At 38.6% G+C, this 13,451-nt stretch overlaps 1 protein-coding gene across 5 annotated transcripts in view; it reads right to left on the bottom strand.

Annotated features, from left to right (window-relative positions):
* The window catches only part of LOC145986727 (putative peptidoglycan muropeptide transporter SLC46), a 73,911-nt gene that overhangs the window by 3,321 nt on the left and 57,139 nt on the right, over positions 1 to 13,451 (bottom strand). For all 5 annotated transcript variants that reach the window (XM_083121062.1, XM_083121060.1, XM_083121061.1 and 2 more), the window contains 2 exons: positions 7,192 to 7,275; positions 5,808 to 5,961 (listed from right to left, as the gene is read on the bottom strand). In XM_083121062.1, coding sequence (XP_082977188.1) covers positions 5,808 to 5,961; positions 7,192 to 7,275 — 238 coding nt within the window. The remainder of the gene's footprint in view (positions 1 to 5,807; positions 5,962 to 7,191; positions 7,276 to 13,451) is intronic.

Here is a 13,451-nt window from a genome sequence, read left to right on the forward strand (position 1 = left end):
TTTATAAAATTATTCACATATATTATGCCAATTCTTAACCTTGCACGCCTGGTGCTGCCATCTCTATTCGTCTTTGGCAAACTATTCACATTACTTGGTCCTATTGGGTACGTAACATAATTCACATCTGGATTGTCTCGCTGTTCTTACCAACAAAACATTTACAATAGTTAATGTTATTGTCGTTTGAAATCAGAAATTTAAACGTGCCAGTGTAAACAATGGGTAGGTGGACTGGTGGCTGTGTACTCTTGTTCGCCTAACTATACATTACCCACTTAAATGAACGAAGAACTTTTTTAGTTAATGCTCATTGTTCACACACAAACACACACACAAAAATACATGTGCATTGAACATTTGATGCAGTTGAGATACAAAACAACTTTTTTCTCATATAAATGAAAGGTGCCCTCCTCATATTCATTATCGGGAATTCGTGTTTTTTGTTTTTAAGGCATTCACTCTGAATAACGCGTGTGTTTGGAATGCTGTGCTTTTTCAATGCTGCATGGAAATAACAATTCAAATTATTTATTATTATTATTATTATTATTAGTAGTAGTAGTAGTAATAATATTGTCGCAGATCTTTGACTATGATAAATTGAATTGGAAAACCCGCATGCTCCAAGGAGCTTTGATAAGGCATGAATTGCCTCAAGTTGAACCAGGAAATGGGCGATCCTTAATCCTCAAGTCCAGTCTGCAATACGAATGCCGTAATAAGTTGGTGTGTAGATTTGGTCAGGTGAAATTGCTGGTTGATGATAGGTGAATGTTGTTGTTTTTCGTTATCTTCTGATGCTTTTCTACCTCTGGATATTGAATGCCGAATAGATTAATTTGGTGAACTGACAAGCATGAAATGGCCAACCCCGTGGCTAATTGGTTAGCGCACGCGCTTCGAAGTTGGGAGGTAGAACCTGGACCAGAAAATATGGATGTCATTGTCTTCATTCCACTTCCATCTATCACATCTTTAATCTTTATCATCGCAATTAACCGAGAGTGGTAGAACAGTGACTTGAAATGACAGACAAAGAACCTGCGGTGTCTGTTTCCGAGTTTAAAGCATTGTTGTTTCTTCAGTCAGTAGTGACAATGGATGTGACAGGGATATAAAGTGTTTCTTATTTTATAAGCAATAGCAACACGAAAAGGGCGACAGATATTCCTCGTATTTCCGATTTTCCCTGAAACTAATTTCCCGACTGTGGTGATAATTAATTCTATTTAATATGCGAAATATGTTTGAAATCAATTTGTGCTACGCGGGTCACTATTTATATTTTGAGCCTAACAATGAAAAAACAGGAATTTGGCATTGAAAACTGCTTTATTGTTTTTCGAAGTATTCTCCTTTATGGTCAATACACTTTTGCGTTGGTTCGAACCATTTGTCAAAGCAGTTTTTCCAATCTTCTTGAGACACCACCATAATATGATTTTTGAACACATCAACGGCGTCTTCCACCGATGAAAATCGTTGTCCACGCAATTTATTCTTGACATTCGGGAACAAGAAGTCATTGGGTGCCAAATCAGGACTGTACGGCGGATGACCCATCAATTCGATTTTTTGACTGTTCATAAAGTCGGTTGTTAGACGAGATGTGTGACAGCTGGCATTGTCTTGATGAAGAATGATCCGACGGCGTTTGTTTGTTTTCCGTATTTGACCGAAGACCTCTGGCAAACAAATTGTTGTGTACCATTTAGAGTTGACCGTTCTACGTTCCTCTAAAGGCACAGTTGCCACATGACCAGTTTTCCCGAAAAAACAGGCGACCATTTGTTTCGATGTGCTTCGAGCGCGAACAACTTTTGTTGGATTGGGTTCATCTTGAAACACCCATACAGTCGACTGCTGTTTACGTTCCGGCTCATATGCATATATCTATGATTCGTCACCTGTTACAATCTTATATACGTCTTTTGAAGCACCACGATTGTATTTATTGAGCATTTGTTTGCACCAATTGACGCGAGCGTCTTTTTGAGTTTTTGTCAAATTGTGTGGGATCCAACGAGAACATACCTTTCTCACAGCTAAATGATCATGTAATATTTTATATATGCTGGTGGAACTAATGCCTATGGTTGCCTCAATCTCACAGTATGTCACATGACGATCTTGCACAGCATCAATGTTTTCTTGAACAACAACTGATTTTGGACGACCTTCGCGAATCTCGTCGATGAGCGAATGGCGGCCACGATTAAATTCGTTATACCAGCGTTTCACAGTGGCAAAGGATGGGGCTTCATCGCCAAATGTGGAAGTAAGTTGATCGATGCACTCTTGTCTTGATAATCCCCGTCGAAAATCGTAAAAAATCATCGCACGAAAATGTTCACGAGTTAATTCCATTTTATTGTTGTCGCGCAATCTCCAAGGCAACATAAACAACACAAATCAAGCTATTGACAAAACATTTGAAGTACGTTAAGGTCAATAATGCCAGACGATTCAGTACAAACGTCAAATCGCGCCTAACTTCAATCAGTGTTGCCAAGGCTCAAAATATAAATAGTGACCCTCGTAATCTATGTAACTGATTAAAGAGAGCCTCCACGATGGCGCAGTCAGAACGTCGCCTCATTGCAATCAACGAGTTCTCGGTTCGATGCCCAGTGGAGGCACATAATGGTTCGGATTCCACTTTAAACTGTAGTTCTCGTCCCGATTTGCCTATGTATGCACAACATTTGTGGTAGTTAGTTACTGATCGTAAGTTGCATTACTGCAGGATCTCCGGATAATAGACGTGTTGAAAGGAGCTTCTAATTTTAAAATAGATTTTAATTTTTTGTATTTAGTGTAGTTTTTATCCCACTTTTGAGAAATCACGACGATGAAGATGAGTGATGATATGATAGATGGACAAACAAAAATCAATGCCCAGATCGGTATTCGAACCCGGAATATCTGTCGTCGGACTGCGCTGTGCTAAATATACCTCCACGGAGGTCGATAATTTTCACATACAGTAGAAACTTATACATTTTCCTTACATATTTGGTTTAACTACTGCACCTTCTACCACTCTCTCTTATCATGAATATGGATATTACCTCTTCATTTCAAGTTTAGCTTATTTACAACTACCGCTGGGTAGTGAATGAGTATTGTATGTATATTTTCGTTTCCTGTTGAGGCACAAAATCCATCACCCAGATTTAACATTTAAAAGATGTAGGTTTTGTTAGGTTTAATCATTACGAATTCGCGTAAACCAGGAAACATTTTGCGTTGTTTCGAGATTATCAATTAGGATACAATTTAGATATAATGAGAAAATGAAACTTGCATGTCACAATTGCCATATCCAACTGATCTCCGTACGTATAATAAAAATAGTGTTTTGCACGTCACACTTCAATTGTATGCTATGATTGTTTCTCTGTTATGAACGAGATGCGCCTCCCCCTAGCGCCCGTCAAACAGAAAGAGGATTGTCCCCGAAGAACTAATTTTCGATCTAATACCACCCATAAATCAAGTATCCAGAAACAGCTATTACGCATGAATATAAGATAAAATATTCCTTAGCAATTACATATAATTATAAGCTAACTCGTGTCCGAGAGTTAGAACAATGTGACTAAACTTCCCCGATCTTGCTTCCGAGTTCGAGTCCTGGTCTCGGCATGGACTTCTATCTCTGTAGTGTTTTTTATCAATTTAATCTAATTATCATCCAACCTCATAGTTGCGATAAATTATAATCGTGTCATGGTAAAAGCAAAGCAAAATAAGAACAAAAAATAATGTAAGATTACTGCAATGTCAGATCTACTTTGGAGAGAGAAAACGTGAACACAAAATCATTCTCAAACAGGCATTTGGGGAGAACTGTGTAGACAGAAAACATGCTCCCGAAAGTTGCCAAACGACATGTAGACCTTCGGTACTGAAGTTGAGCGTTGAGAAAACTTTGCTTGAGGCTCCTCATGCGTCTTATCACGAATGCCTCTGTGTGCGCAGCATTGCCAACTTATTTTCGGCTGTGCAAATTTTTTTTCTACCATTACAATTGCGGCCGGGATATGTGGAGTAGGATTTTTTGTGCTTGCAACATAATGCATTCTTTGCTTATCTAACATTTCTCATAACTGCGTTTTAAAACTAATTATGATTTTAATTCTACCATGGATACTTCAGCATAACCTCGTTTTCGATTATCTATTCAAGGTAAAATTTGTACATTCGAATTAATTCTTTATTCTTTCCTAAGATTTGTTAGCCGCCCTCCTGTTCACACGAAGAAACCGAGCGATATCGAGTATTATATTTAGAGGGGAAAGCTAGATTAGCACCACAAGAATACATGTCAGTAAACGAACAGAAGTGATCATGCCTAGGACTCGAACCCAGAACCAGGGGCAGAGCACGATCTGAAGTCCAAACTGCTTATGGGGAGCGCAGCTTACTGTGAGGGGTACGATGTGTATTTTATTTTAAAAACACCGTTGCTTATGTAAGTATTTTGTCTCGTTTCTCATAGCCAACTTATTATACTATTAACATTACCATTGTATGGTATATGGCTGTTCTACCATTATAAAATCATCATTAAATTATATGCTTTGCAGTAAGGTTACATGTAAGCTTACATATTTTTACATGTGTTATATAGAGTACAATTTCAAGATTTATCGAAAATTTCATGCAACATATTAAGAAGAAAAGGAAAATATTAGAAATTTACAATGCAGACTAGTTTATAAGAAATCGTTTTTGATTAGTTGTTATATAGACCTTAACAGGGAAGGGATTACTACTACACTCTGTCCCAGCTAACTGTGGAGCAGGCGAACGAAAACAAGTCTCTGGGCAAGTAGTGACGCGGGGCAGCTCCACCAATGAACACGTGAGAGGGAACGGGATTGCGTGGAGTTGGGGAAAGCGACTGCAGTTACCAGCCTTTGCAGCAGCGTGTACTGCTTCGCTCTGCCCATTCGATTCCCCCCTTCCCTGCCACTATGCGCGTCCTTGCTCCAGAGATAGCCGGGACAGAGTATATTACTATTGAGAAAAATCTGGGACAGGGGAGCAGGAACTAGCGCCACTTGGCCCTGACCTTCGGTAGCGACATTGAATATGTTACAGCTTGACTCGCAATTTCTGGCAAACCTGATAAGATTAGGTTGTGAGAGATAATACGATAAAATCAACTTTCAGGTCGACTCACAAACTCGTCCTTACAACGGAAGTGGGTGACATTTATTTCTTTCGCAGCAACGATGGCCGAGCGTGTTAAGTGCTCGATTCGCCACCGCAGGTTTCGGGTTCGACTCCCAGTGTGTGCATTGGTGCACCTTTGTGTTTGTCCCTTCATCAATGTCATCTGATTTTCGTCCATCATCATCTTCGCGTTAACCTAGAAGGGGCAAGAAAGTGAAGCAAAACGAAAGAAATACATATATATCTGCCATTTGTTGTTGAAAATTCCTACCAGAAGCTAATCCAGGAGATTTGTCTCGAGTTTTAATTGGAAACTTTCGGAATTAAATCATGGGAAAATATTTTCAAGTTGGGTTAATATTGCCATATTTTTTGTCAAACCGTACACATTTCTTGGAAATTTATTTTCGTGAATTTCTACACAATTTGAAAAAAAGCCTTTTATTAGCTACCACGAATAATACAAAAGTTTTACAGTAAATATTTTTTTTTCAAATATAAAAAGGAGGAATAATATTTGTTAATTAACATCTCGTGCGTATATAATACAAACGAATAAATTTTCCCAATTCTTTTCTCAGAAATCTTACTAAATAATATCGATTATATGAACCTACCCAAATCCTGCGCAAGTGACAACGAATATCCCAATCGCTATGTAGTAGGACGATGCGGGAACGGTGTCCAGGCTAGCTCGATAGATGAGTGTAAACACTGGCTCCAGCAGACTGTCCGCAGTTTGGCAGAAAGACAATAAGTACAAGATGGCACCTGAAAGACAATTGAGGGTTTTCAATCAGAATTCGTAATAAAATATTCACTCGGTGTGGTTCTGTATGCTCACATAACGTGGAAAATAATTTAAATTTAAAATCTGGTGCTTTCAAAACTAATAATTTCGTTGATCAATTATTTTATATAAAATAGGAATCCAGTCGTCAAGGTGCCCGACTACCCTGTCGGAGACACGAGTTTGATTGCCAGGATTGGTAATTTCAGGTCGCATTTTTCCCCCTTAATGTCTGCATAAGCGGCTCAGGGGCTCACCCAGCCTCTGAGTTACCTGGAACGGGGGGAAGTAAAGATGGGTGTGAGTGTTGATTACGTCAACTCAGGTTCGTACCCATGGGAGCTCACCCCCCCTAAATTCTACAAATGTTTCATTAGAAATAGTGTTAATTTTACTTCCTTAGCAGGATTAAACATCTTGTGTCATGAGTTGTAATATATTTAGAAATTCATCTTCAAGCCTTCTATCCCCCCTTTTTCGCCTTTAGTTGGCGGCTGAAGGGATGAAGCCCCCCTCAATGAAATTCTTGCTAGGGGCTTGCCTTTACTACCCGGGATCGAGAAAGTGTAGCGTCCTGCCACCAAACACCTTACGTGCCATTGTCTGCATCCTACGTTCTTACATTTAGAAAATACGAAAAGCTAGATATTTCAACAAAATTGCACTGACATTCGCTATTATTGTCATTTACAATGCTTCCTGAATTTTTTTTTAGCTATTTCCTACCTGATTTCCTTCGTAACAACACTTTACATCTATTTAATTATGTTAATTATGCATATACTGTTAATTCAGAAACTCTTGTCTTGAAGTATGAAAATACTTTGTTACCTTACCATAATATATTCACTTCAAGTATCGTGGAATTCCCAAAGTACTACAGCTTGTGTTCGCATGAAATTATGAACAGAAAATCAATAATGGTTATCTTGCACATAGTTACGCGTATATGTGTATATTCTTTAATAATAATTAAATTTTGTTATGGACAAGCAATGCTGTGTCCTGTATGTATAAATACTACTTATTGCATACACGATATTTCATTTACCAACAGATTTTAATAAAAATGTTAACAGTTGAAATTTGATTTTAAAGAAATCACTTTTCGAGTGTATAATGTTCTTGTTCAACGCAGGCGACCCGATATTGAGGAGAGCGTGCGAACTTGTGCGAACTTTATGAATATGCATATAGTTTTACTGACATACCGATTTCGTTCTGATCCACCATCTTTGACAGCATAGACCGACCATTTATCCACGGTATGTTGGTTAGAACCCCAAACGCACCACCTGCAAATAACACAATATAATGTTAAGTCTTGGTATAAAATTCAGCCGATGTACAATTTCGGCTTGAAACAATTTGGTGTTATCCCTTTCGCACTTAATCTTGCTGTAGATTTCCCGTTTTACGTAATTTACGAGATAGTTATATAACTCTATTGCCGAGAGTTACACTAACCTCAATTTCTGAATAAGAAAGAGACTACCCTCTCGACCAATGGCGACACTAAAGAGGGGGCCAGTACGGGCCACGCACCCCTGTCCCCACCCCAGTGAACAAACTGCTCTTCAAATCGTGGCCTGAACATGTGTGTTCTTTATAAGTGTCTCTTCATCAATTTCATCCTCCATCGCCATCTTCGCGATTAGACGAAAGTGGCAGAAAAGCAAAGTAAAATAATCCAAATCAATTAATCAATCGATGCTCGTTTGACCATATTTCAGTAAATTTTTGAAACGAGAAATTTGTTTACACCCCTCCCCAGTAACAAAATTTGAATTTGAATTTGAATTGGAATTTTTGGGTGCATCAGCACTTAAAGGTTATTTTGCACCCGTCATGTTATACGGGGTCCAGCCTCTTACCTTACCTAAATTACCTGTAATGTCGTTTAGAGTAAGATTATTTCCATAACATCCCTGACTGTTGTGCATTTGCAGCTTGGGAGCGAGTCACAACTTTCGAAGCAGCCAATCAACAAGCGAGCTACTGAAGTCATTCCAACACGGCACCAATCGCGGACCCTCTTCCTCACGCTCCTCGCTGTTGGTAGGCTCACTAGCTAGACTCGCGTAGTCAGCCAGAGCTGTTCCCAAAAAAAACCGGTATCTACTAAAATATTAAAACATTCTTACTTCGGTTAAAAGCCGAGGCTGTAAAGGGGCACTCAGCACACACACACAAGTACAACAAACAGGACAACACACACAAAATTATACTGCCCACAGTGCCAGTCGCCAGAGCGTCATTCGTCTGCAAAATGCAGTCCAGGGTGTAATACGTGGAAGAGAGGTTGACAATTGGGCATACTATGTGGAAGGATCGCCCCTTACAGCCCTCCCCCCTCCCCAGTAACAAAATATAAACATATTCATTAATATAGCTAAATCGGCGCTCGAATCACAGAATTTTCATGACATGCTTGAAATTGAAGTTATGGGGTTAAATTCTGCGCGAGTCAAGAATACAAACACATATTTATTCCAGCGCAGGGGTAGAAATGTACGAGGTAAAATAAAATACATAGAGACAGTCTATGTGATTCACGAAATTCCAGGAACTCAGAGGTTCTAGGTTCAAGTCGTGGTATGTGTGTGTGTGATTGTTTTTCAAGTTCGTTTTAGGCTCATTTTATACATACATATATAAGCTCAACAGAACTGTTCAAAGTGGATCCAAGCTAACGAACTGTTGTTGCTCCATCAGAAATTGAACCGTGACCCCTTAACCAACCAGTCTACTGTCATGTTGACCTAATCCCTCTACACAGCCAGAGCGTTTCTTTATCTGAAAGGAAGTTCGATGCCACTGGAATGTAAAAACTTTTGAACGTGCAATGCAGAAACAGGCTTCTTGTGGAGTTGAGTGAAGTGCGTCTGGGTGCTGCTTCGAATACTGCAAAGCTGCTGCATCACTGGTGAGTTACGAGAGGTAATTTTAACCACGACACTTTTCTTACTTCTGAGACATTCCACGCCATTTCAACGAGGTCATGACACCCATCAATTCCGATTTCGATGAAATTGGGTATACACCTTTCCTGTATGGTTGAAAGAAACCCCCTAAATTATTTTCACTCTATCTCAAACGGTTTTCATTTTACAGCACTTTGAAATGTCATCAAATCAGTGTTGTCTGTCACTCTTGAGACCCTCGACACAAAATACCCTTGCTTACATTTTATTTCTTTTCTCCTTAACCAATCATCAGATCTGTTTGAAATTTTACACAAAGTTCAATAAAATAAGGAGGATTTCAGAAAAAAATACATCAGCACAAAAATTTTTACAAATGCCTATAAAAACACTAATAATGGATTTGTAGCCTAATTTTTGTGCTGGGAAAACTAGGATACGAAAATCTAAATTTTCATCATGTGGGTATAATGGAACCAACAACTTTTGATGTTGAAAATCATTGCAAATACATGCTCTTTCTCTACAAAAAATAACATTTTTGGTTGTTTTATTTATTTTAACGAAAATTTTACGTTTTTTGGAAATTGCCTAAAATTTCAGGGTCAATCCGTACCTAATGGTTCAGCACCGGTCGCTCGACCATTTTTAAAATTTTTCATTTGTTTGTCGTTGTAACCCCTGTACAAGGGTAGTTCAAAACAGGCATTTTTTTCTAAAACTAGACCTCTTTTCAAAATGGCGGCCATTTTTGTTTCATGACTTGCAACATTTTTGGCCTATGCACATAGTTGCGATAATTATAATAACTCAGCTAAGAAAAAATATAGAAATCTGGGGTAAAAAACATTGTTTTCAGTACATTTCAGACTACATTTTATGTTCCGTATCTTTCTTCACCACATCTAATGCAAATGGCTGAAATTTAGAGTCAAAACTGACTGATATTCAATTTTGAAGGGAAATCAATGTATAGGATATTTTTTTTAGTAGGTAAGCAATGAAATATCAGAGCTATAATTTTTTTAGAGGAAATATGTACATCTAAAGTTTCAGAAGAAAATGTTTGATACGCATCCTTACACACCTTTTCTTTGATAATAGCTACTAACGGGCTTACTATGCCATTCGTATGTTGCAATTAATTAATACGTGCAATAATTGTAATTGCATGATAGTTCATTAAAAGTAAATAATAATAATTGTAACTAATAATATAAATTTGTCTGTTTCTGCCAAACTGCCCCCTGTTGTAACTTTGCTATCTAGTAATATCAATCTAGAAAATTTTTGCAGGTACCTCTTTATGCAGTAAATATCAAATTTTATTAGTTTCTCAACCAGATATTGGTTTGGTTTCAATTTTAAGTCAACTTTATGCACGGAAGGTTAATCGAGACTGAACCTACAGTTTATTAAAGTGGGATCCGAACCAGAATGTGCCTCCACTGGGGATCGAACACGGGACACCTTGATTACAAAACGTCGACGTAACCACTATGCCATTGCGAAGACCTTTCCAACCAGACATATACTTGGGACCTAATTTTGAGAAAAATGAGCATTTTCAAAGAGCTTTAACTTAATGCGGAAACCAGTAACAGAGCTCAAATATTTTCTGCTGAAACTTTAGATGTACATTTTTCCTCTAAAAAAAATTATAGCTCTGATATTTCATTGCTTGCCTACTTAAAAAAATATCCTATACATCGATTTCCCTTCAAAATTGAATATCAGTCAGTTTTGACTCTAAATTTCAGCCATTTGCATTAGATGTGGTGAAAAAAGATACGGAACATAAAATGTAGTCTGAAATGTACTGAAAACAATGTTTTTTACCCCAGATTTCTATAATTTTTCTTAGCTGAGTTATCATAATTATCACAACTATGTGCATAGGCCAAAAATGTTGCAAGTCATGAAACAAAAATGGCCGCCATTTTGAAAAGAGGTCTAGTTTTAGAAAAAAAATGCCTGTTTTGAACTACTCTTGTACAGGGATTACAACGCCAAACAAATGAAAAATTTTAAAAATGGTCGAGCGACCGGTGCTGAACCATAGGTACGGATTGACCTTGAAATTTTAGGCAATTTCCAAAAAACGTAAAATTTTCGTTAGAAGAAATAAAACAACCAAAAATGTTATTTTTTGTAGAGAAAGAGCATGTATTTGCAATGATTTTCAACATCAAAAGTTGTTGGTTCCATCATACCCACATGATGAAAATTTAGATTTTCGTATCCTAGTTTTCCCAGCACAAAAATTAGGCTACAAATCCATTATTAGTGTTTTTATAGACATTGTAAAATTTTTTGTGCTGATATATTTTTTTCTGAAATCCTCCTTATTTTATTGAACTTTGTGTAAAATTTCAAACAAAGTAAAGTAAAGTAAAGTGCTCCCCTGTGCATAGCACCACGCCATGAAGGCGTATAGGGGGGGTGGGGGTAACGCCCAACACTTTCTTGATCCGGTCGTGAGTGGGGGTGATGTGATCAGCATCACGCCCCTGACCGCCTTTACCCCCCAGGGTTTCCCCCAGGTACCCATGTTATTCGACGCTGGGTGGGCGCCGGGGCCGCTTCCATCGTTAGAAAAGTTCCCGGATTTGAACCGGCCGGGGATCGAACCCGGGACCTTTAGCATGGTAGTCAGACGCGTTACCGACTGAGCCACCGCGGCCAACTAAATTTCAAACAGATCTGATGATTGGTTAAGGAGAAAAGAAATAAAATGTAAGCAAGGATATCTTGTGTCGAGGATCTCAAGAGTGACAGACAACACTGATTTGATGACATTTCAAAGTGCTGTAAAATGAAAACCGTTTGAAATAGAGTGAAAATAATTTAGGGGGTTTCTTTCAACCATACAGGAAAGGTGTATACCGAATTTCATCGAAATTGGAGTTGGTGGGTGTCAAAATCTTAGTTTTTTGTGTTGATTAGATGTGGAATGACCCTTCTACTGATCCCTACCCCATGTGTCATTGTTATCTGTATGTAGCTTGAGCTTGTGTTTTGTGTCTTTCTTCCGTACGAAACTTTTGATTTGTGCTCTCTAAGAATTCATTTCGATATTTTCCCAACGCGCTTTCCCCCTTTTTAAAAAGCACTTTTTTCAGTTGCAGATGTTTCAGTGTTTTGTAATGGGTCCTCTTCGTAGCCCCGCCTGTCCGTCTGTCACCAACTACACTTCCCAAACGACGGGACACAAAAATTTTAGTTTATAACAGTGTTTTATATGATCTTAGTAACAGTGGCGTAGCCCCTTACAACATACTATTAGTAACCCGTATTAAGTTTTCCAAATTTTGACTACCCTCCCCCCTCCTTACTCAACGTTGTTTAGGTGTTGTTGTCGCTCTATAATCAAGGGTTCCCGGTATCGATCCTGATGGAGTCGTATTATATAGTGGTTCGTCTACGGTAGACAGTCTACCACTCCTTATAACTTGACACACATGGACGTACTGCTGATTTTGTCAGTAGAATTCTGTACGAAATTTCAAGAAAATCGAACAAATTTTTAACAACTTAACCTGTCTAATTCGTTGCTTTATGTAGAGTGCAATTCAGCTGGTTTTATTCGCTTACTCTTCGATATGCTATTATCTTTCGTGAAATGAATCTAATGTTTCTTCGTGATGGTGTAATATTTTTAAATGGAATTTATAAAAGAAAAAAGTCTTTTCATACATCCATTAGTATAATGACACTTAAAAAACATATCATAATATATACCAGCGGCCAATGGTCATGCACTACCCGTAATTGATTCACCTGTATATATCAATCTTGGTCGGTAGGATTTATAACCTTGGGATTTATGGGTAACGAACTGTAACCGGTGGCAAACTTTTGCAAATCTTGTTTCCGTTATAGTCATTCGCACGTCCAATGCAGATCAAAACCCTTGTGTCCAACTTGTGGACAGGAAAGTCATGGGGAAGGTTGTACCAACGATCCTTTGTGTATAAATTGTAAGGGCCCACATGGGGCACTTGACCGAACCTGTGCCATTTGGCAAAGAGAACTAAACATCCAAACTAGAATGGCGGAGGAGAATATTTCTTATCATGAGGCTAAAGATAAAATTGCTGGAACCTATACCCCCCCCCCTTCACGAGGGACGATATCCTCAATCCTCATTTCAACAAACGGGACTTCCCCACATTGCCTCACCGTAATTCTATACTGGCAAACCAGCTTGGTGTTTCTCATAGTGTTTGGGATAATCCCTTCCATCCATTAAGTTCCTGTAATCAGCCAGAAACTTTGCAATCCGCTCCAGGAAATCGTGCTAATCGAAGACCTGTGGAAACGGTCTGTATTCCAAACAACAATCCCCATAGGCCTGTTCCTCAAACGACCTCGGAACGCCGGGAACATATCTCTCATCGACGACAGAAAAGTAAAATTTCTCAACCACGGGGTGATCAATCTTGTGTATCATCATACAGTAGCCCCACTTCGGAGGATGAAATTTGTCCTTCTTTGCCCGTAGGAAAACGGGCAGTTCCCCCGATAGCCCCAAGGCCGCGGAACCC

This window comes from Lepisma saccharinum, chromosome 4, assembly GCF_977018435.1.
Source record: "Lepisma saccharinum chromosome 4, izLepSacc3.1, whole genome shotgun sequence".
NCBI lineage: Eukaryota > Metazoa > Arthropoda > Insecta > Zygentoma > Lepismatidae > Lepisma > Lepisma saccharinum.